The sequence below is a fragment of the Pleurodeles waltl genome, chromosome 3_1 (assembly GCF_031143425.1).
Source record: "Pleurodeles waltl isolate 20211129_DDA chromosome 3_1, aPleWal1.hap1.20221129, whole genome shotgun sequence".
Taxonomy (NCBI): Eukaryota; Metazoa; Chordata; class Amphibia; order Caudata; family Salamandridae; genus Pleurodeles; species Pleurodeles waltl.
Window position 1 is genome coordinate 710,949,855 of NC_090440.1, and position 24,620 is coordinate 710,974,474.

General features: G+C 45.7%; 1 protein-coding gene across 2 annotated transcripts in view; it reads left to right on the forward strand.

Annotated features, from left to right (window-relative positions):
- The first annotated feature begins 3,878 nt into the window (after positions 1-3,878).
- The window catches only part of MFSD2A (MFSD2 lysolipid transporter A, lysophospholipid), an 89,827-nt gene continuing 69,085 nt past the window's right edge, over positions 3,879-24,620 (forward strand). Inside the window, exons 1-3 of one of the 2 annotated variants that reach the window (XM_069223434.1) lie at positions 3,879-4,759; positions 11,951-12,076; positions 16,115-16,239. In XM_069223434.1, the coding sequence (XP_069079535.1) occupies positions 4,676-4,759; positions 11,951-12,076; positions 16,115-16,239 (335 nt within the window). In that variant the 5' untranslated portion in view covers positions 3,879-4,675. Of the gene's footprint in view, positions 4,760-11,950; positions 12,077-15,183; positions 15,586-16,114; positions 16,240-24,620 lie in introns of those variants that run through there. The other variant, XM_069223435.1, reaches the window with a different exon arrangement.

Below are 24,620 nucleotides of genomic sequence, written 5' to 3' on the forward strand. Positions count from 1 at the left end.
GGAATAATTGAAGAAGTTGAAGCTTCTCAATGGATTGCACCAATTGTAGTTGCTGTGAAGAAATCTGGTGACATCAGGCTTTGTGTGGGCCTCAGACACCTCAACAAAGCTGTCATTGAAGATACATTTCCTCTACCTAATATAAGTGAAATGGTCAGTCTGCTAGGAGATGCTAAATATTTCACCACTTTAGATTTAAGTTCTACATATCACCAGATTCAATTGAGTGAAGCATCTAAACTGTTAACGTCTTTTATCACTCCCTTTGGTGTCTTTAAGTTTAACAGGGTGCCTTTTGGTTTATGCTCAGCGGCTTCTGTATTTCAAAGACTTATGTATGACATCCTTGGTAAGACGGATGGGGTAAGGTTTTTCCAGGATGATGTTCTAATTTTCACCAACACTCTTGAATAACATGTGTCGAAGATAAAAGAAGTTTTGCACATTTTTCGCCGCAAAGGCATCACGCTAAAGGGAGAGAAATGCAAGTTTGCCTCTTCAGAAATTTCATATATAGGTCATGTAATTTCTGCAGATGGCGTGAAACCGAAAGAAAATTTGGTTAAAACTATTATTAATTTAGCTGATCCTGTGAAAAAAGAAGATGTGCAAGCTTTCTTGGGTATGGCTGAGTTTTACTCTTAGTATATTCCTAATGTTGCCAGTAGATCCAGTTGTATCAGAGGTCTACTCAAGAAGGTTGTGGAGTTTGTCTGGTCTGATGAGTGCAAGAGGGAGTTTGCCAATTTAAACAAATGCGATGTCCTCTACTCAGTGCCTCAGTAGCTTTCGCCCAGGTTTACCCTGCTGCATTATTACGGATGCTTCAGATAAAGGCTTAGGCTGTGTGCTCAAACAGTTGTGTGATGGTAAAGCCATCACCATTGCGTTTGCTTCCCGAGCTCTAAGAGGAGCTGAGTCCAGATACTCCACCATTGAGAAAGAGGCATTGGATATTTATTGGGCCATAAAGAAATTTAAGCAATTTGTGTGGGGGTACCACTTTGTGGTACAGTCTGATCACAAGCCTTTACAGGAGGTTTTTGACAAGAAAGGTTTAGATTGCATTTCTACGCACATTTGTAAGTGGATTGTTGGCCTTCAATACTTTCAGTTTTCTGTCAAATATGTGCCTGGATGTGAAAATAGAACAGCAGATTGCTTATCGAGATTGCGATCGAGTTATTGGGATTAGGATGCTGACCACAATTTGTGGTGGATTGATGAAGAGGTCAAGGTTTGTGTTGTGACTGATGGTTGCATTTCAGAGAAGGAATGGATGATCGAGTTAAGTAAAGATCATGTTTTAGGATGTGTCAAGGAGTTGTTGGAATCTGGTCGCACTAAGGAAAATTGTGAAAAGGTGGATTCGTTCAAGAAAGTTTGGAATGAGTTATCTGTTGAGAACGGTTTAGTTTTAAGGGCTGGGAGATTGATTCCTCCGTCTGGTTTACGTGAGAGACTGTTAGGACTTGCACATTCAGGTCACCATGGTATTTGCAACACCAAAGAACGTCTAAGGCATACGTATTGGTGGCCAGGCATGGATTTGGCGTTGGAGAGGATTGTCAGAGATTGTGTGGAATGCAAGTTTGCTGATAAGACTTTGAAATGCAGATCTCGTCCTATGGAACTTAGGGAAATTCCAACAGAGGTGTGGGATGAAGTGGCTTTGGACATTATGGGGCCGGTAATATGTGGATCTGTTTCAAAATATGTCTTAGTATTAATGGACATGTTGTCCCGCTGGCCAGAGGTCTTGATTACATCTGATATAACGTCTCGGTCTATAATTAATTTTCTTGCAGGAGTGTTTGCCAGAGAAAGCAATCCCAAGTACATTATAACAGATAATGGGGTTCAGTTCACTTCAAAGCAAATGTGTGATTTTTTATTGTCAAGAGATATTGTACATAAAAAAATGTGCCCTGTACCATCCTGAATCTAATGGGGTAGTTGAACGTTTTAATAGAATGCTAAAGGAATCCATTCAGGTAGCTAAATTAGCAGGGCATGGTTGGATGGATGCAGTAAGATTCAAGGTGGAAAGTTATAGGTACACTCCTCATTCCAGTACTGGTCAATCTCCTTTTGTACTGTTCAGAAAAAGGGAACCCCATACAAAAATCAGTCCAGCCTGGGTAAAAGATTATGTCAAGAATGATCAGGATCATGAGAATATTAAGAACCTTGTCTTCGCCAGAGAGAAGACTCTGCAGGAGAAGAGGAAATAAACATATGATTTTTTACAATTCTGTTAAAAGTTTGGTTGTTGCAGTAGGAGACTCCGTTAAGATTAAACTACCAGAGAGGACTCGTACTGGGTATTCTCACTATAGTAAAACATTTAAAGTTATTAAAGTGTTCAAGGGGGCTATCAACGTAGATGATGGACGTATTTGGAATTTGAATAGGGTTGTCTAAGTGTGACCATTATTTTTAATTGTATTTTTCCCCTTTATTTTCTTTGTTTGTTTTTGTTTATTATATAAGGGGGGTAGTGTGATATATTCTTGTATATATATGTCTGCATTGTGTTGTTAGTATGTGTTTTCATATTAGAACTTCCATAATATTGTTGGTATGTTCCTGCTCCCCTCCACTCTTCATCACACCTCTTGGTCTCTCCAGAATGTAGAATGTGAAATGAAGATTCTAGTGGAGAGCGGTTGTGAGGAGTGGAAGCAGCAGGCCTTGTTGGTGGATGAAGTTTCTATGTCAAGTATTTATCTTGAAATAAACACGAAGCATCTCTCAACCTTCGGCTTTGTATTCTCTTTTCCTGTTATGGATTATCCGGATGTACAACACACTGCAATCTGCACCAATGCACTCTAAACAACTGCTTTGTATGCCACTGCCCTTTACTCTGCACCACTATACTCTATGCCACTGCTCTCTGTGCTACTCTACATCACTGCACTGACACTCTTCTCTGCAGCATTGCACTCTCCGCAACTGTAGTGTACACCAATCTACTCTGTACTACTGCATTCTAGCCACTGCACTTTATGCCCCTTTACTCTGCACCACTCTACACTACGGCACTGCACTCTCTGCCAAACAAGTCTTCTCTGCACTCTATGCCACTGCACCACTCTACACTACTGCACTCTCTGCCACTCTATTGCATGCCACTCTACTCCACTGCATTCTATGCCACTCTACTCTGTCCCATGCCACTGCTCTCTAAACCACTGCACTCTACGCCAATGCACTCTAAACAACTGCACTGTACCCTGCACTGCTGGGCTCTCTGTCACTGCTCCTATGCCCCTCTACTCCACTCCACACTACTATGCCACTAACTTTAAGCCATGAACAGCAACCACTCTGGTGTATAACATGGCTAAAACACATTGGCAAAGCCAATAACTCATGCGTAGACTAGACCTATTGGCTTAGCCAATGTTTTGTTAGTACTATGAAGTACTGAGGCCCCTGAAAGAACTCAGTCCTTATTTTAAACCTGTATTTGGTGCCTAGCCAGGGATAGTGAGCGCTATATAAATACAATTACATCATATATAGGCTGCTACAAAATGCGCAAATACTTTTTGGTTAAATAAAAAAAAAAATCTCAAATACAGATTTGAATAATATACAGTTTACACCCAGTACTAACATTTTTTATAAAACTCCATTAAAACCACACACTCCACAGATCACCTTGGAACACCATTGCAGTACCTCTCTAAAAGAAAATATCTTTGCCATCAGAAAGGTTCAAGCAACTCCTTTTGGTTAAAGTGGATGCAGGTTTTCAAGCCCCTTTACATTTGCAGATTTACCAGTTGCCCACATTTGCATTTCTTTAAGAGGAAGAGAGACCCTGGCAAAAAGGTCTGTTTCTGTTCTGTCTGCCCCTCCCTCCTTCTGAGCACAAGAGATTCCCTGCCTTCCTCTCCAGCTGGGGAAACTAATCTGCCCATAATTTCGCCTTGCCGTCCCCTTCCATTACGTGCAACGGACGGCAGGGCGAAATTACGGGCAGTCCGTGAAATTTAGGGACGGGTGACTGATGTGCGATATTTGATTTCTCGCTGTGAGTGTATGGAATACGTGATTGTGGTACGCCCATTATAATGTATGTGCGGTTTAAGTCCTGGGAATGCGTGGTGTGGGTGGTACGGCAAGAAATGGTGTATGACGTAAAGGCTGGGAGTGTTGGGGGGGTGTGTCCGGCTCGGACGTTTATTGGCTCGCAGCTTCACGACTCAGTCATTCCTTTCACGCTGACGTGTATGGGGTGAGGGAAGCAGTGGCGGTCTCCGGCTTGGACTCTTCTCTGGGGCGGGTAAGGGGCGGATCCTAATTCAATTTTCTAGCACAGATACAGGCTCAGTCATTGAGAGCAGAAGGGAAGCGCGAACGTGACCTACAGAGAGTGTCAGGAGGAATACCGTCTCACCCAGCGGAGATACAGAGACCCCCACCCACACTGGGGATTGACAGGGCCCGTAGAATTAAAGAGCTAGTGGGACCCTGCCAGTGAGGCACAGAGACCTTCAGAGGGAGACGTACAGCACTCATCAGTGATCTGGAGACCAACCCTGAGGGAGCGGTGGACATCCTCGCAGCGAGACACGGGGACTGCTTAAGTGAGCCACCTCCATACCCTCCTCGCACCTGAGACCCAGCGGACCCCCCAGAGAGCGCCTCGAAGAGTTCCGGCATGGCGCGAGGAGAGGGGGCAGACAGCGTGTCTTCGGTGGAGCTCCTGAAGCCTGCTCTGCGGGAGGAGGCCCAATTCAGAGAGGTAAGGACTGTGGTTGAAGGCGAGGGAGGGTCAGGGGCAGAGGGTGTGGAGACCCAAACACGGATGAAAGACGCCCCAAGTCCTCTGGTGTGTAGGATTGACACGGGGCACCTGCCACAGTACTCAGTAGCTATCCCCTGTACATGCCACGCGCTGCCTGCCCTTCTTGACACCTTGCTGCTCCTGGGCTGTGCACTTAGCTAGTCCTGGTGATGGTTGCTGGACCGGGCACTGGGTAACAGACCTTTTGGCTGAGCTCTGGTGGTTGGGTTCTAGTCTTGCCGGTGACTTACAGTCCAGGTAGTTAGGTTTACCTTCTGGTGGTTGAACTGCATTCTTGGAGGCTAATCTCTGGTCTCTGGTGGTTAAATTGCACCCGTGGTGCCTGAGCTCTGGTTCTTCTGGTGGGTTGCACTTCTGTCCGTTTGGCTCTTGGTGGCCGCGCTGCTGCTCTGTGGCTGAACTCCAGTGATTGTGCTCTATTCCTGGCGTTGGGTTGCAGTCCTTCCTCTGAGATCTGGTCCTTCTGGGACGCCAAGGCCTTGGTGCTTGGTCTCTGGTCCTTCAGGGACGTTGCAGTCCTGGCGCCTGGTCTCTGGTGGTAAGTTGGAGCCCTGGTGGCTGACATCTAACGCTTGGGCTCTCTCTGATGACCAGGTCGTGGTTGCAAGCTCTGGCCCTGATGGAGTTGCTGTGGTGGCTCAGGTCGATCTTTTAATGGATCTCTATTGGGTGTTTTCCTGGCAGGTGTTTCCTTTTTTTCCTTGCATACTACTCTGGCTTTGCCCAGCGTCACACGTGCCCTACCTTTCTGAGGGTTACACGTATATCCTGTCTCTGTTATGGTTATTTATTTTTCTTATGCAACGATTTTTGTAGCACTTATTCGGCACTTTCCCAAGTGGTCAGCAAGGATACCGTGCTCCACTCCCATAGTTTAGCTCACCAAAATAATGTATTCTGGGAGTTGTAGTTCCGAATTCACGTCGCTCGATCCTTGTGTACTAACACATTAAAACAGTGGCGTGTACAGGAAAAACCTGTCCCTTGTGTCCTTGGTGAATGGACGCTTCTGCTAGCCTTGCCTTCCAAACACTTATTGGAATTTCATGTGTGGTTTGGCTGTTGAAGAGTGGGTTTTCTGAGTGGTTCGCAATGATTGATGAGCGAAAGTTTGCCAGCTTCATGGCCGAGTGTGAAGTGTATGGGTGTGTCCTACCTCAGTGGATAGCGTGTCGCTTCCCTGAGGATGACACCCCCTGCAGGTCGCATTGTGGTGTGCCTCTGGGTGTTGCAGTGTGCACCCTACCAGTGTCATTTTAAGAGCTGTTGGTATTTCGGGTAAGGTATACGTTGGGACCCCTCTCCCCCCGTTTGCAAGTAGATTGAAATGATTACTCCCTTTCACTCAATTCAAACCCTCATTAATGGTGAGTGTCGGAGAGCTGAGGGAGAGACAACGGTGGTGAAGCGCTGGCGTGTGAGGCAGAGAGAGGTGGGATACCACAATATAGAGTTAGAGAAAGGTGAGGTAGAAAGGGAGGGGAGAGTTGGAGAGAGGGGCACAGAAAGCAGAAGGAAGGAAGTTGCAGAGGGAGAGAAAGGCTACTGATTTACCCCAGCCGTATTAGTAGTCATCCCCCGCCCCTCCGAAGGTGGGGGGTCTGGGCAATCGCTCTTGATGCCCATGCCTCTTCATCCTGCCTCTTCGGGTGGCAAGTGGTTCCTCTGCACAGTTTCCAGTATTTCCTCTATGAGGGTTACGCCATTTACTCTTAGTTACATTTTGAGTGCTGCAATTATGGCAGTCCCGTCACTGTTTCCATGTGATTGCAACTGCAAGTTCATTCATCTTCACAAAGTCAACTTCCTTAAAGGGGCCGCGTCAACGCGTTGGCTTCTTAAAGTGCCCGATCTGTTAGTAATGACTCGACTTTGGAAGCAAGTGCTTCCGCCCACTGAGCCCCTCCCCAGCCCTGGGCCGCCCTTGTGTTCTCACCGGGAATTTCCTGATTGGCTGGAGTGTTTAGGATAGCGGTCCCAATCTGCCGCCTTTTTGACACTTTCTTCACCAGGCACATTCAGGAATAAGAGAGACGGGGAAGGGAGGCCTCAAAGCTGGTTTGAACATTTTACCAGGGTTGCTTTTGGTTCCCAGGACGGCTCTTCAGCCGCGCAAGACATGTTTACGGCCCGCCCTTCTTGAGACCTCCCCCTGACGCCTTTTAGTAGTTAAACATGTTTTTCTACGTACGTGTTTTTTAGATATAGTATTTCGCCAAAACAGTCTTTCGTTAATGTTTAACTCTTGCTCATCGCCTCATTATCTCTCTTCCTGCATCTCTCCTTACACCTGTCACGCCCCCTCCAGCGCTTCTGGGCTTCGCGCACATCCCCGCGCCTTAGAAGGCAAACACAACCTTCTCCCGCCCCCCACACCCCATTAAGACGTATACAGCGCATTTTATGTACGCAGCATGTTTGTCCGCCCTTGCTAGCTACCTCTAATTAAAACACCATTATCAGAGCAAGTCAGCGGGAAATGCATGGTTCGTAAAAAATTAAAGCAAATCTGACGTGCTCCACGACATGGCCTAGGTGCGTCTCCTCCTCGGTTACAATCCCCGGGTGCTTGAGTGAGGGGACACGTCTGCATGCTTCGGCGTGTGTGCAGATGGTGGGTGTGCGCGCTGTGGGCTGCGCCTGCGAGGGAGCTGTGAGTGAGCGACACGTTGTGCCTGTCTGTCTCCTCCCCGCTGCCTGGATTTATATCAGAGATGGGTTTTCCCCGGATCAATCAGTCACTGCCAGCCCCTGACTCACCGCGGAAGCATGCCTAGCTGCAAGCACCGATACCAGGGAAGGAAAGGGGGTGAATATGTACATTTAACAAAGAGGGGGCGCCAGAACACGTCCAGCTGGCGTTACAGGGGTGTGTCAGGGTGATCTATTGTTTTCTATAGCACGAACCCATTCTTCATCACAAGCTTTATATATATATATATATATATCATGGCATATACTCCACCCGTCTGAGTGCTGTATACAGGCCTTGAAATAACAAGGGCGTCGAAAAAGCAGACGATGATACAGTTACAGAGCAATTAGACACCATTGTACTAATAGCACAGCAATGACAGAAAGAGAAGAAGTAGATGAACTGAGTCAGTGAGATGGATGACATTAGCATATGGGGAGTAATCGTTTGAGTAGGACACGGCAGAGCTGTGACATCAAGAGTAGCATACAAACATCATTAAGCCGTTTCAGTGCCCTGTACAAAGCGTCTGCAGATGTGAGCGCGAGAAGCATTGCAATGAACAGTTCTGGACTGCTATGATCGAGCTTTTCCTGTAATGGGTAGGGGTGGGCTAACGACCAACCTGCTACAACAGTAGGGCGTGTTATCTTGAGGCATGGAATGCAGAGGGATTATAGTTTTCTGCACCACCGTCATGGACCCAGCCACAACTGTGAGGCAAGAGACACTCAGAGATGCGACATCGATTGCCCCGCCCCCTTTAAAGCTCGTACCCTACTGGTCACCGCTTCAGGAGTGGCAGGGAGCTGCCATAGAGTCTGCCTCCAACCTAACCCTTCTGCTCATCTTCCTCATTGCTCCTGTCTGCTTTGTGCATGACTCGTCATACCGGTTCTTGTCTAGCTATGCTTAGCAATGCACCCCAGGTCGCAGAGGCTGCCACGCCCAAGCCATGGGCTTCCCTTTTAGTGACCACTGTGATTTTGTAGCTTAGTCGCTTGGTTTCATTGATAGGCAGCACCATTTTAAGTACCAGCATGCATGAGGCAGATTGTACCTATGACTGGTTGTGTGGAATTTGTGTAGCACGCAAAAGGTAGAGGAGCACTGTACAGAGGCTATGTCGGGGTCAGCGCCAGGATGCCGGTATGGTCATGTATACATGTTTTAAATAACAATCAATAAAAGGAAAAGTTAACAGTCAAAAGATAATTGAGGGGAAGCTGGGTTCTGATCGTATGTGTGGTATTTTGATATGAAAAATCTAGCCCAAAAGAAGAGGGGACACTGGAATGTTGTATCCTTGGTTACCTAGACAGGCATGCTAACTTTAGTTTGAAAATTATTCTGTTTGCTGTATGAGAATACTGTGTTTCATTCCATCCTCTTTCTGGCTGGGGTTTAATCCATCTACAACCTGGCTGAAGTTCTATCCTGCCTTCCTATCTCTGAGGGGGGCGTCATCCTATCTCAACTTCTCTGCCATTCTTCCTACCTGTGTGACACTTGTTCTGCTCTCTGTCAAGTATTTGGGCCTCTTCTGCCATGTCACTAAGATTTGGGCCCTTATGCCTCCCCACAGAGGCTGGGCCCTTTACGCGTCCTGCCCAACCTGGAATTCACCATTTCCATGTTGTGTCTGAAATGCGCCCCTTCCACACCTTTCCCATCTGGGAATATACCCGTTTGTTGTCCCATCTGGAATATGTCCCATTTGTTGTCCAGTCTGGAATGTTTCCTGTCTGGGATTAGTCCTGCGTACATCCCATCTGGGATTCAACCCATCTACCTTCCTTCTGCATCTCATCTGGAATACATCTGAATTGTCTTCTGCCTGCCACCTTCATCCCATTTGACATACATACCATCTGTGATATGTTCTTTCTGCATCCTTCTTGATGTCCCATCTATTTCCTGTGTTGGATATGGTTCATCTGGGCTACATTCCACCTGCATCCTGTCAGGGAGATATCCCCTCCCTATCGGATAATTCCAGACTGGTATATATACCATCTGCAGCCTGTCTGTGATGCACTCTATCACATGCCTGGGATATACCCAATCTTCATCCTGACTGGTATATACCCCGTCTGCAGCTTTCCTGGGTTAGGCCATGTCTGCACCTTGTGTAAGGTATGTCATATCTGGGAGGAGACCTGCCGCCTTCACCAAAAACCTCAGTGTGGTGAGGGGGCGGGGCCTCATGCCGAGAAGCATCTAAAAGACACTACTCCCCCCCCCCCCCCCCCAATCCAGCACCAAATCCCTCCCTCAAAAAAAAAAAACAAGCATGCTAAGGCTGCTGCTGATGTCCTGGGGTGTTTTCACACCTATTAACGGGCACCCGCAGTTAAAAGCCGCTGAAAACCACTGTAAACAGTGGTTTTCAGCTCGTTTTCCCTGCCACTGTGTGATATTGCCTCTTCACCGGGAGACTGTGAGGGCAACCATTATTGTGTGTCACACAGTGGTACCGTGTAAATTGGCAGGTCTGTAGGATACGTTCCAGGCGATCCACCTTTCCACTTTCTGAGTGGGGAGTCATTCATTTTAATTTCATTTCTTCCTTGTCTGAGGGCTTATTCTGTCTGCTTACAAAATAAGGCTTGTCACCTTCGTTAGCCCTAGGAGCATCCAATCTGGGATTCATTCCATCTGCATCATGTCTTGGGGTTCTGTCTGCCTGTCTTGATTTGTCTGTGGATTCATTCAATCTTATTTTATGCCTTAGGTCTTAGGCGTGGTCATGATGCATGCTTCCTGCCTGGATGCACACTTGGCCATCTTCTTGCCGTACAATAATGCTTTCCTTACGGCAGGCAATCCCCTCTGCTTCCTGTCTTGCCAGTTTTAGACAGGACCACTGGAATTATGAGTTTTGCAGATGCTTTTACCTCAAACAGATCAAAAGTTACTAAAAACTCAGCAACGCCTGTTGCTGTACAGTGAAAGCGACTATGCAAAGGATGACTTGTTTGTTACCTTTCTCTTGCTTATTGCTTGATTTGTGTCTTAAACTGGTACTAATGTGGTAAAACCTTTGCTCAGGTACTGTTAACATACGTAAACGTGACAATCATGAAATATTGTCATAACACATTCCACATTACGCAACATAATATCCAATTTCTTGCCTCGTTTTATCTGAGAGGTGATCCACATACTTCCTGATGGATTTTGAATCTTCAAGGTGTGAGATTATGCATCATAGCTGTATGGTTCCAGTTTCTCTGATTTACTTCTAGTCTGATGGATTCCGTCTTTCTGCTTCCTGTCTGCGATTCCTCCTGTATGTTTCTTCCCAAAGGGTTTTGAGTGTGCCTGTATGCCCTAGGCGCCTCATGGGCCAAAAGCTCTTACTCTTCTGTTTCTGTTTGGTGGCATCAGTGTCATCATAGGGATTTTGGGTGCCACAGCCGTAGTATATTTTCAGGCCCCATTTTCAAAACAACTTTAAAAGTATTATTCAATTTCAGCTAATGGAAAAAGGGCAGCGCTTTCCCTCTCTGCATGGGATATCACATTTTCTGAGGAGTTGGTTATCTTTTTTAATGGTTTGGGATGGAATTACAGTTGTAAACTATTGCTGCATATGGTACAGGAACCAGTTTGGAAGTGTCACCCACAACACACCTCTTTCTAACAGCGATTTATAAACGATTTATAAACATTTATTGAATTACAAACACAGGCCCTCTGCACCATCGGAGCATTTATTATTTCATCACTGAAATCTAAAGGGTGTTGCCTAAAGAAATGTATGGTGACGCTTTATAAACAGTATGGGCCTGATTCACAAAGGTAACTTACACTTTTAAGTAAGTTAACTACTTTTTGGTATTCACAAACTGCACTTTTGTAGCACATTCAGCACTTCACATGGCTAACTGCAGGTACTGCAACATAGTCCCACAGAAAATAATGAAGGTAAGCACCTAAAATAAAACCTCATAAGAAATAATGTTAAATGCGATTATTTATCAAATATTTAATAACCTATTTTGAGTTTAAAAAATAATTTAACAATAAATACTTTAAAAAAGTTAGAACAGGTTATTAAATAGTTTTTAAATAAACAATAAATATGTACTATTTTGATATTGTTTTAACACTTATTTTTATTTGTAGCTATTTTAAATCTTTTAATATATCATTATTTCCTGTGGAGTTCTAATATCCCTACCTCAGTTATTGTCCGTGGGAGGGTGTTAGCAGTTCCAGAGGTTTGACAGGTGTAGTGCTGGACTTGCTATAACAGTGTAAGCTACTAGAAAGTGCAGTTTCTGAATACAGAAAAGTAGTAAACTTACTCCAAGTTCAGTTTGTGAATCACACCTTCAGTCTTTTGTGTAGGTAATGCTGTGCCTTGTGGCACTGAGCTGGCTTCCTTCAGGGGTTTTAGTTGCTCATATTTCCCGCTTTTTTTATAGCCCAAGAAGCAGCAGAAGCTCTCTGTATGCAGCAAGATCTGTTACGCCATTGGAGGAGCACCTTACCAGATAACAGGCTGCGCTCTCGGTTTCTTCCTGCAGATCTACCTGCTAGACGTAGCACAGGTAAGTCTTTTAAAACCTGCATCATGACATCCATGATCTGACGGTGGTCACAAGGTGACCTGGCAGACCTACAGTCCGTGGGCCGAATGAGGCAGTGCTAAAGGGTAGTCTTGTGCCAATATGTGAGACAGGGTGGAGGATGGCAAGCTCTAAATGGCGGACGGAGGGTGCGCAGAGCCGGCCTTTGCTAAGATAGAGCTCTGGGCGTAGGTGGAGAGAAATTTGGCACCCTTGCTGATGGTAGTGAATTAAATGTGGAAGCAGGGGGTGCCTTTTGTGTTCAGTGGTCAGTACCTGGGTGAGCAGCAACTGGCCCCTGAACACAAACCTCCCTGGACCTCCTTCAGCTCACCTAAATTGCTGATAACTTAGCTGCCTCATGCAGATGATGGTTTTGTTGATGTGTGTCAGCAGGCCTCGGAGGGTGAAGGAAGGGGGTTAAAGAGGAATTTAAAAAAAGTCATCAGTATGATAATGAAGGACTAAAACCACTTTAAACTGGAAAATCAGACCTAAATGAACACGCAGGGGCAAGGAAGTCTGGAACAAGATGAGAAGGGAGCTGCTGTTGGCATAACCTTAATGCACACAGCTCCATGTGCCCTTCAGAATATTGACACCCTGGGCCCAGCTCACCCATGCTAAACGCTGGCCCTGAGGGTGTAGGGGTTATTTTGTAATGTATTTAGGGGTGAGATTTTCTGAGTATCTAATGGAAGTACTGTAGAGACCATGCAGAGGTTGGATGCTCTATGGTGGTTGGAGGCGTGGCAAACTCAGGGTATCTGGCTAAGGGGTGATTGGATTTCTGTAATGCATAGAAGGGTAGGCAGGTGATAACCTTTTTTGGTTCCATTTTCTCAGTGCATTGCTTTAGCCAACATTGCTTCTTATGACAAGATAGTGAGACCTTTCCTGATGTCTCAAGGCAGCACCTTACCCTTCAGATCTACAATATCTCTGCTCCTCTTCATTTTGTGTGCATTGGGCATTTATGAAATAAGACATTCTAGTAGTTTTTTGGTGCAAAATACATCACAGACAAGTGAATTTCCCCGAAGAAAAAGAAATTCGTTAGAAAACACCCTCATAGAAAACTAATACTGAAAAATTTAGACAGTAAAATATGGATTGCCATATGCTGAAATGTCCCGTTAAGTGAATTGCAAAATTAATTAAGAATCAAATATCTCGGTCTAAAGTTTCACCTTCAAAGACACTGAAAAAGTTTCCAGGTTAGAGCTCCACCATCCGCTGCCTGCATTATAGTCTTGGGGTACGAGAAGGATCTGAAGTGACCTATGTCCTTACAAACTTCTCTAGACTTAAGATCAGAACTAGGGGGAGCTATTCTAGCTTCATAACAATTTCACTAACTGCTCTCTGCCCCATAATTGAAAGAGTAATAACAAGCCTATCTTAGCTGTTCAGAGAGATGTCTGAACATTTATTGTGCAATGTCAGTAATTTATAACGTATTGTATAATGCCGAATCTCATGGAGCTGCCTTATGATAGGAGGTTTCAACTCTATTCTTGACAGTGGACCCTCCTCTCGCTCCCCCATTGCTCATCATCAGAGAAACATGCTGCTGGCTCCTCCTGTAGCACTAATGTCGGTCAAGCATATGGGAATGCCTTAGTGTCCATTCAGTTAACTTTTTTAAGCTTGTTTTCAGGTCGCATAAGAAAACCACAAACTGAATTTGGAAAAATACAACTTTAAAGTAAAACTAAATTCAACATCCAGTAAAAGTTCCAGAGAGCAATATTATGTCGAGTAAACATTTTCCTAAAATTAAACTTTCCGGTTTTCACCAGAAGTAAATTACAACTTCGTTACGTTTGCAGTTTATACACTAATCCCATCATTTACGATGGGGGAGATGTAAAAACAGGCAATCATCGGTTTACGCATGTTTTTATCTCTGTTTAATTATTCAAGGTAACTACATGATTCTTAGGACCAGTTATCCTCACAGGTTAAGTGAAGACGGAAAGTAACCCTGAACATATGCAGTCGTTTGAGGTGGCAATCACATTACCGCTGGTTACTCCTTATGCAACTCACCCTAGTGACGGAGTAGGAAACACTCAAAACCCATCATCAGAGTAGAAAAGAGTCTTGTCTACAGTGGGAAGCTCAGCACAGAGTGGAAAATCACCCCAAACAGCCGCCTACACTAAGGGCAGACTGTATTACAGAAATTGTCAGCAAATTAACATAGTTTCCTCAAGCCCTTGAAATGAAGTGTTGATGTGTTGCAGTCTTGCTGTTACCGATGCCAGGCATTCCATTTAGCAATTGTTACAAACAAGGGCTCAAGATAATAATTAAAAAAGTATTAGCAAAGCCAATGGCTCTGTGGCTAGCTGCTACATAAAGAATTAGCTAGAAGGAAAAATATTTTTTATATCTCAAAAAGCAAACATTGCCATAGTAATTCCTGGGAATGAAAGGAACTACTTTGTATGCGGTATGCTTTTTGTGAGAAAACAGCATACTGCCACTTGGAGTGAAGTTAGCCAGTGACAAATGAGGGTTGATGCCCACTGCCTCAAAATGTATACTGTAGTGGGGGAAGAAAAATGTGAAAGACAGAATAGGTCAGTGGATGAAGAGAGCTGGCTGAAAGCATGTTGTATAGCATTGTAGCAACATCAAAAGGTCGGGACTAACGACTGAGCTAAAGAAACAAGTCTATGATCGAGTGCGTTAAGTTAAAGCCATGACGAAAATCGCTTCTTTAGCGGTAAGCAAGCAATGGTGCTAAAGCTTTCCTCTTCTTGCCTTTGGCTTTTTAAACAAAACAACGAGCTGGATTGTTTTAGCGTTCGTGTTCTTATAACCGCCAAATCCTTTTAGCCTCAGGAATTTCTCACTGTGAGGTGTTCTCATCCCACTTCCACGCTGTACAGTTGAGAAAGCTTTTTTTCCCCTCCTAAGTCTATTGGCCGTGAGGGTGCCCAGCAAGAGTAATTTGAAGAGATAATGGAAAACGAGGCCTCCCCGCTTCCTTGAAGCAGAGGGACGCCGTGTGACAGTGATGTTAGTTCGCCCCTCCTTTTGTTCCAGCTGACACTCGCACGGATATCCCTTTCTGTGCCCTTGAAGCTCCTGGCGCGCGCGCTCGGTGGCGGCGCTTCGTCGCTGACAGTGTCTCTGTCCCTCGTGGCCTGCAGCATGGAGGTATTGCCTTTCTGCCGCCCACGCCCTGAGTTCGACATTCAGCATTATTAGTTAAACGCCGAAATGGCCTTTGCGTCTCAGGAGATGTCTGCCGAGCATTCCCGCGCGCGCCTGTCCTCTGCATCTACCACAGGGACTGTGCCGACCTCGGTCTCCTGGTCCGATTCACTCGATCACACGTGTTGCTTTGAGATGGGGAGAAGCCCGAGGACGAGTTGAGGATGGTTTACAGGGGCCAGTCCAGGTTTGGACTCTTTTCTTCACCGTTCCAAGAAGGTTGATGCAAGGACCAGTGGCACGAAGGAGATTATGGACAGGAGGTACTGTCTATTTATTTGCGGGTTTATATGGCACTGACGATGTCATGCTGACGTCAAAGTGCTGTACGCATAATATGTACTAATAATGAGCGTAAAATCACACAGCAAAATCAATGTGAGATTAGAATATCCGTCTTAAACACAGTTTCTTAACCTCATGGATCCCTTCTTGGTTAATTAAGGAAGAAAATGTTTTCTAAATGCATCTTTTTTTTCCTGTTGTGGTAGTAAGTTATACAGTTGAGATGGCAGTGTTTGATTTCTGTCTTTATTTGTGTGAGAGGTATATGGCAATGGGGTAGATATTGACCGGTTGTGGATGGCAGTTTAGCCACCTTTGGGGTGCTTCTGTGGAACCGGTGGGAGGGTGCAACCCTTGGCTGATTAGAGTAGTGCAGTTCTCGATGTGTCACTGGGGCTCCTTTTTAAACTTTTTGTGGAGGTTCTGGCACCTTTAGTGAGAGGAGTGTATGGAAGAATAACTCTTTGAACTGCATTGCTCTAAACTCCACTGCCTCCCTTGCTGCAGGTTGACCCCTTCTATGCCTCCATTATCCTGTTCGCCGGTCGCGCCTGGGATGCAGTCACCGATCCCCTTGTTGGTTTCTTCATCAGTAAAACGTCATGGACACCGTTTGGGCGCTTAATGCCCTGGTAAGTAGACTTTGTGCTCCTCAGCCCTCCTCCTTTAGCAAGTGAACCTTTTTTTGAGTCACAGATATCTTTCCTCCTGCACAACCCCTTCCTATTACATGGACTCACTTTCTTCTGCATAGCCTTTAATGGAGACTCCCTTTGTCCTGCACAATCTCATCCTTAAGGCGTAGAACCCTTTCTCTGGCCATACTCCCTTTCTATGACAGGTCTACCGCACCTCCACTCTGACCTGTTTGTTGTCCCTTATGCAAATCTGCCTCTCCTGTCTTCCCTTTCATCTGTCTCACTATGCCTTTTAAAATGGCATAGAACTCTTTCTCTGGCAGAGCCCCCTTTCCCGTGCCCTGTATCCCTTTCCTCTGATTTAGATCCAGTGCTTCTGGCATGTGCCCCTGACTGTGATATAGATTCCATGCCCATGACCCCCTTCCTGTGAAAAGGATCCCCTGTCTTTGGCAGGGACCCCTTCCTCTTTCATGGGTCAATGCCCCTAGCATGGGGCCCTTCATCTGGCTTCAGTTCATTCAGTATGGGCCCGGCAGGGCTGAAAGTTGAGAAGACCTGCTCAGTGAAGATCAAAGTCCACTCATGTCCTGTTGGGTCTTCGAAGAAGTAATGTAGAGTTACCTTCAAAGGTTTCTTACTGAGTGCGAAGTTGTAAGGTGAACTGACTTCCTAAGGAATGTATTTATCTATGGCTTTTGCGAAGCCCGTTATGCTATATAAATGACATCACAGGGCAGTGATCCTTATGCTGGATATAGTCATCGCCTCTACTGTTCTTTTAATGTGTCTCTATCATGATTCAAAACATTTCACCTGGATGAGGAGAAAACTGAAGTCCTCCAGTCTGAGTGCACTGGAGGTGGTGGTCTGTACGACACCACGGAGTCTTCTGACTCAGTGCTTAGAGGAGGGCCGCTCTAGACCTCGGGCTTATAAATTGGCGGTTATTGTGTTATTCTCCTATGGACTTTTTGGACAGTTTGAAAGAGCTAGCATGTGACATCTTGCTTCTATGGCATCCTGTGAATCTTGAGTGGAATGTGGTTATTTAATAGCATATTGGGGGCTGCGGGTATCAGTTGGTGGACTAAGTGCAATCTGGGGGTAGAGAATTTTTCATGGCTGAAAGACCGTGAGGAGTAGGCTGTTGAAAAGGACGTTAAAGAACATGATATCCGGTCACTTAAACGTTAATGTTGAAACAATTAGGAATGTCACAACTGGGAGTGTCCTTACAAAAACAACAAGCAAATTTTAACGTATTCATTCACCTACTCTGACTGGGAGAGGACTCTGTGACTGCATTGAACAGATAGGTTGCTGAACGATATTCCCTAATATAGTGGTGCAAAGAGTTGCATGAGTCTGTAGAGTGAAAATGGTTAGGTGTGATACTAAATCTGTCATTCACCTTCTAGGAGTGCACCATCAAGATTTGTTTTTTTTGCTAGAGTCTACAATGAAGGGCAGATTTTATGGAAAAAGCTTTTCAGTGGGTTGTTCTGTTAGCTTGCGCAGTCTTGCATTTCTAGGGGTGTGCGCTAAGGAGAAAGTTTGGGTCAGAGCGAATGTTGCAACTTCCTGTTTGTGGGAGAACATGTGAGCAGTGCAGGAGCTGTTTCTAGACTCCAAATGAAGTGACTGCACCATTGGGTGTTCCGCGGTTCCCACAAAAAAAAAAAGAGTATTTTTTTGGCCTGCAGTTGGCATATGAGGCATGAGGCAGCGGAGTCGAGGATCTGCCATGACATGCTTCACAATTTGAGGAGCTTTATGACCTGACTAAAAAATGCAGGAAAAAGTGTGAGTTTCAAAAATGCATCAGCCATAGGAGTGCTTAGATTTTGTATGTAAAATGGTGGCTTCCAGGAAGCCTTCTGCACTCACTTTGCACTTACTGTGATTGGACGATGAAACTACATCACAAAATTAAGATATAGAAAATAATGAATTGGCTATCCAGAAGACTTACTTAGCACAGCGCACAATGTGTGAAGGCCTATTCAGAGATTGACTTGTGCCCTCGTGCTCATGGTCGTTGCTTGGCAGGACTGTAGTAGTGCGCTGAGGCAAGGATAATGACCCTTTGTGAGCATCAAGGTTGTGGTCATAAATGTAAACGAGGCGATAGCACGAGAACTTTGGGAATGGTGTTAAAAAAACGAAATCCTTATTCAAAGTGTAGCACATTCCACTTATGAACAGGTGTCATGTTATCTTGTTTGCAGTGGTTGCCTCTCGAAATTGAAGAGAGGGCAAGCCTGGTACTACAAAACCTCTGGGAGATAGGATAATTATAGTGTAAGTGGTGTGCCTGCAACAGTTAAGCGTTTAAAGGCAGGCCTGGAAAGAGGTTTGGAGGGGCTTCACTAAGGGAAGAGATGCAATAAAGGTCTAGGTAATGTACTGACTTTTTAATCCTATGTGATAGAACAGGGACTGGTGCATTATGTGTGAGGGTTTTGAACCGTGAGGACGAATTGGGAGAGGACACTGGAAGGGTTGATCAAAGAGAGGGGAAGGTCACAAGATGGGAAGAAGCCAGTGACAGGATGGGTAAAGGGTGGTGGTGGAGTTATGAAAGTGGCTGTGCAGGTGTGGATCTGTGGCAACCCCATTGTGTAGTGGACAGGAACCCTACAGTGAAGAGAGGTAGCGAAAAAAGGAGTTGGTGGTACCAGGGGCGTAGGGAGCCCACCAAACTAGCTGCTTATGCAGCGGTTGCCATTGTGCCCGACTGGATGGTGAACCTGATCCCACTTAAACAGTAATTAGTTGTTTATGGGACTCTTCTGTCCTCAGTTCTGCAAGCAAAATGTTCATAGATAACATTGTTAGGGAACTAATCTAGCCAATTGTGAGAGGCTTCTGTTTTCGTGCAGAAGGGCAGTTTCCTATAGCTTGTCTGTGTTTTTTTTTTCCCCATGGCAGGCTGTGGTTGCTTTCCCTATCGTTGCATACTTGCCAGTTTAATTTCCTCTTAAACTTACACTGAAGTGGATGACCTTTTACGCGAGAGAAAACTAAAACAAAGGCTTTTGTGCTTTACAAAATTGGAACCTACTGCCTAAATTAGGAGAATGATCGCAAATGTGAATAGAGCCCTAGGGGGCACAGACGTGCAAAAACAATAGACTAGGATGCACCAAACGAATTTAATAAGGTTTTAATTTCCAGGCGGATAAAAAGCCAACTGTAAAAAAAAGAATAACTAATGTTGGCTCCATTATTACACCCATCCAGGGCAAATCATTTCCAATATTTCTTTGTTCTTCCGCTCCCAAAATTAACTAGAAAGTGGTTGGAAAAACATTGAATGTTTATCTAAAAAATTGGAAATGTACTTGATTTCACACCGGGAAGAACTCTGCAATTTCTTGAACACGACACAGAACTGTTCCTTATCAAAAAAAAATTGCTATGTCCAGGACTGGTAACTCAGTGTACAAATGCATCCACTCCAGGAATCTGTGTTTGACTTCCTAGTCCCAAGTTTGAACCCCGGCGGGTCCACTTGATCCCTCATCCTTCAAAATATATGTAACTTATACCTGTAACGTGCTTAATGCAGACAGGAAACCACTGGGGTGAAACCTACAGCAAAGGGGACTAGGGTAAGGGGAGAGAAATGGAGGACTGGAGGATGAAAAAGCAGCCTTGTCAACAGAATGATCTTCTAAAGAGACCTACAGGTAACTTACTGTGGTCTCCTGGCCTAGAGGGCATGAGTGTAGGGGCTGAAGAGGCAAGGGAGGGGGGGTAAGGGAGTTTAGAAGCATGGAGCTGGAATAGATAGGAAATGGAAATGTGGGGTGCGGGGCAGTGTCTGTTTGGAGCCGAACTTGAAAATAGACTTCACAAACTCTTTAGAGAGAAGAAACATTCTTCTTTCCTTAAGTCCAGTGCTGGTCACCAGCCTTTCTCCAAACTAAAGTGTCCCCTGTGCCAGCCCCTTAGGAGGCAGTTTGTGCAGTCGCATGGGGGGTTTCCAGCTCGTAGAGGTCGGGAGGAGAAGCCCAAGTCTACCCCCTCTACGCACCCCAAGCTGCGTTTCTGTCTATATGGTGGTGCAGGGACCAGTGGTGGAGGGCCTCCTTCAAGTGTTTTTCCAGGCCTGGCAGGAGTCTACTTCCGATGCTTGGGTGTTGGACATTATTCAGCACAGTTACTGGATCAAGTCTGGGGAGACTCCGTTGTCTGGGGTGCATCCAACTCCATGGCCATCCCACTGCCAAACTGGAGGCCCTTCATCAGGACCTTCTTTCCTTTGTGCAGAAGCAGGCTGTTTGGGTGGTGCCTCCTGTGGCGCTGGGTTAGGGGGTTCTACTTAATTTGTTTCCTGGTGGCAAAGGCTACAGGGGACTTCCGCTTGGTGTTGGATTTGAAAGCACTGAACACACTTGTATGCCATGTGCTTTTCAAGATGGAGACTTTGCAGCAGATAATTCCTCTGGTGATGCAGGGGCATTACATGTGCACTCTGGATCTTGGGGATGCTTACTATCATGTGCCAGTCCATCTATTGTCACAACAGTTTCTGAGGTTTTGTCTCAAGGGGTAACATTAGCAATTTACAGTTCTGCTGTTCAGTCTTTGCTCTGTGCCACGAGTGTTCACCAAGGTGGTAGTGCCTCTGGTATCCTCCCTTTATCTCAGGGTTGTCGTCTCTACCCTTATCTGAACAACTGGCTCCTTCGTGCCCCTTCAAGGGAAGAGTTTTTATAGGCTCTTCGGAGAGAGTGTGTTGCCCTTCAGGCTCATGGGTTCCTGATCAATTGCATCATGTGTCAGTTGGTGCCATCTCAGGATCTGGTCTTTATAGGGGCACGGTTCTGCACGGATCTCAACAAGGTTTACCTGCCTCCTCTCAGGAGGGAGGCTTTGTGGTCCTTGGCCTTCGACTTTATGGCTAGACCTGCAGTCTCCAACCACATTTGGCTTTATCTCTTTGGCTTCACTGGCGCTGCAGTGTTCACAATTCCTTGGGCCCTGTTTCACCTCAGGCCTCTATGGATCCAACTGTAGTCCTTTTGGGATCCTCGCTCAGGTAATTTCCTGTTGTTAGTTCCAGTGTCTCCTGCAGTTTTGGGGACATGGAGTAGTGGTCTGTGCAGGACATTCTACTGTGGGAGGATTCCCTTGCTGCCCGACCCTCCCTTGGTTCTCACCAGGTATGTAAGCTCTCTGGGTTGGAGGGGCTGCCCTGGGGGAGCATTCCATACAGGGTTGCTGGTCCTTTTCAGGGAGGCCGCAGGTCCTCCAATCGGAGGGAGCTGATAGCTGTTTTCAGGGTGATAATAAGATTCAGCCATCTTCTGGAAGGGCGCCATCTGGTTGTGAGGTCCGACAATCAAGTGACTGTAGCATATCTTAACAACCGGGGGGGTATTCATTCCTAGTCCCGCAATGCTGTGACACTGCCTTTGTTGCAGTGGGGAGAGTTCATCTTCTATCCCTGAGGGTGGTGCATGTTCGGGTAGTGGACAATGGGTTTGCAGATACCCTCAGTTTTTTCCCTCCCTCATAGGAACTCTCTTTTTCGGGGCTGTGTTTCAGCAGGTGTGCAGGAGGTTTGGTGTTCCTTTCCTTGATCTATTTGCTTTCTAGCTAAATGCTTGGGTACCCAGGTTTTGTGCCCTGTCATCAGGTGGGAGCCTGGGGGGGATGGATGCCTTGATGATTTTCTGGCCAGATCAGCTGTGGTATGCCATTCCTCCAGTGGCTTTGATTCCCCAATTTCTAATTCAGTTGAGGGGGGAGTCCCGAGTGGTGATTTTGGTGGTCCCTTTTTGGCCCCGGATGTCGTGGTTTCCCATTGTCAAGCTGATGACGATTGAGGTTCCTTGGTTGATTCCTGGCTCTCTGTTTCCTCTCTGGTTGGTCCCCTCACTGGATCTCCGATGTCTGCGCATGTCAGTTTGGAACTTGAGAGGAGGGAGCTGCAACGCAAGGGCCCTCCACGGCATTTAGCGGTGGCTATTCAGCGATCTAGGAAGCCAGCTACTCTTCAGTTGTATAATCGCCATTGGGGTAATTTCAGAGATGGTGTGAGCCGGTTGGGGTGTCTCCTCTGGAGTGTTTCCTGCCCATGGTCCTTCAGTTTTTGTGGGAGGGTTTTGAGAAACTATTGGCTGTGTCCCCTTTGTGCACTCAATTGGCTGCAATTAAGGGGAAATGTCCTTAACAACACAAACATTTCCCACACAAGCGTAACCAAGATTTTCGGAACAATGCATGGGTTTTTCTGTGCCTGAACCACGCATGTGCTAAACTACACATATGCGTGGTTCAGGCACAGAAAAAGCCATGCGTTGTTCGGGAGAGGATGCGGTGAGGTAAGTGAGTCTGGGGCAGGGGTGGGGGTGGATGAAGGGATTGGGGTGGTTGGCGGCTCGGGCAGGCGTGTTTCCTTTTTTTTTTTTTTTTTTTTTTTTTTTTTTTTTTTTTTTTTTTTTTTTTTAGGGCTTAGGTCGGGGTGTCTGGCTTTTTATTTTATTTTTTTTGGGGTGGGAGTGGGGGGTTTGGGTATTTTTATTTAGGGCTTAGGGTGAGGAGCATGGTAGTTTATTTTTAAAGGGGTGGGAGAAGGTTTAATGAAGGGTGGGAGGGGGAGGAGGAAGGATCGGGAGTCGGGAGAGGGTGCAGTGAGTTAAGTTGGGTCGGTGGTAGTTTTTAGCGGTGGGGGAGGATTTGGGGCTGTGGGTGGGAGTGTCTGGGTAGTTTAGTGTTTAGGGGCAGAGGTGGGGGGGTCGGTATAGCTTAGGGTAATTACTTATTAGGGGAAGGTTTAGGGTGAGTGGGGTGTGTTGGGGTAGCTTAGTTGGTAGGAGCATGGGTTGGGAAGTGTGTTTTTATTTTATTTTTTTAGGCTTCAGGATGGTGGGGGGGTACTTTAGGTTTTAGGGGCATGGGTCGGGGTTTGGGATAGTTTTTTTTTTTTTTTTTTCTTCTTCTTCTTTTAGGGGGCTCAGGGTGGGTGGGGGTGGAGTAATTTAGGTATTAGGGTGGGGGGAAGTTTTGGGCCTCAGGGCGAGGGATGGGAGGGTTGTATGACAGAACCATGCATGCTGTTTCCACATAATCCTTTAGTAGGCATTATTTTACAATGTGAAATGTGAAGAATACCCAAGCTTCCAGAACCGGACTTCTGAAAACCCAGAGCCAACCGTAAAAATAGAACCACAATAAGGGAGACCATACAAAAAATGCAGTAACCCAAAACAATGAGTTAGTAACTGCAGAAAAAACAGGTGGGTGGGAGGGGTGTGATGAATGGGATTAGGTCTAGAGGGACCTGGTGGTAATGAAGATTACCAGTAAGTAGTAGGACATTACGCCAAAGCCTTTATGAGCGACACTTTTCAGCTCATTTTGATGAACAAGTCTCCACTTAGAAGAGATGATTTTTTTTGTGCTCTTGTAGGACTACAAAAAAAAACCGAGCAGGACCTTCTTCACAACCTGATGTGGTCCTAGGTATTGCTTGCAGGAATCATAAGAGAGACTCCATTCTATTTCTTCTGGGCCTTTCTTATTCTGCAGCCCTAGCCCATAGTTGAGGTGCAGAAAGCAGAACCAGTTAGCCTGCCTCGATAGTGGTCTGTGTAGTCAGAATGCACATTTCCTTTCCTGGTATGGTTGTGCTATGTAGCAAGAAGCAGGGCCCAGACGGTACTAGCGTTCACAGACCACTGCATTCATTTAGAAGCTGTGGAACATTTTCTTTTTGCTAATGTAGCCCCAGATATATTGTGAGACAAACTGTCCTTCGTTGCCAGTAATAGGTGAGGTGCATTTATAGGATGACGGTTGAGTCTATGGCCTCCTACTCCCACCCCATGCTACAGAGCACATTCAGGAACAACAGACCCAGGCACCAGCGAAAGAAGCATGTTAAAATCAACACTTTGCAGATACTTGGCAAGTGTAAGATCAAAAAACTGCCATCTTGTGGTTTTCATTGAGGGCATAGCAGGAAGGAAATGACCTCTTGTGATCTTTGTGCCTAAGCAATGGCCATGAATAGTGGCTGTCTTGGTGAAGACCTGAAACTGAAGATTTCCTGCAAAGGGAGTCAATCTTGTACACAGGCATCCACACAAGGAACCATATTTTCTCTGGAATCTAGGGTTGGCACAAATATGCATTCAGGAAGTAAGTGTGTCGACCTCCACCTTCAACTGTTTTTTTTTTTTTTTTTTTTTTTCTTTCCCCTTTTTGTTTCTTGGTTTTGTCTTAACATTTTTAGTGACTTGGACATAACAGCATTTGGATCTGGCTTTTCTGTGTGCTTCATATGGTTTTAGTGACTTATGAATGAAAGTCTTTAAACCTGGTCTCCGAGTGGTTCATTCTGACAGTTCTGAAGTTTT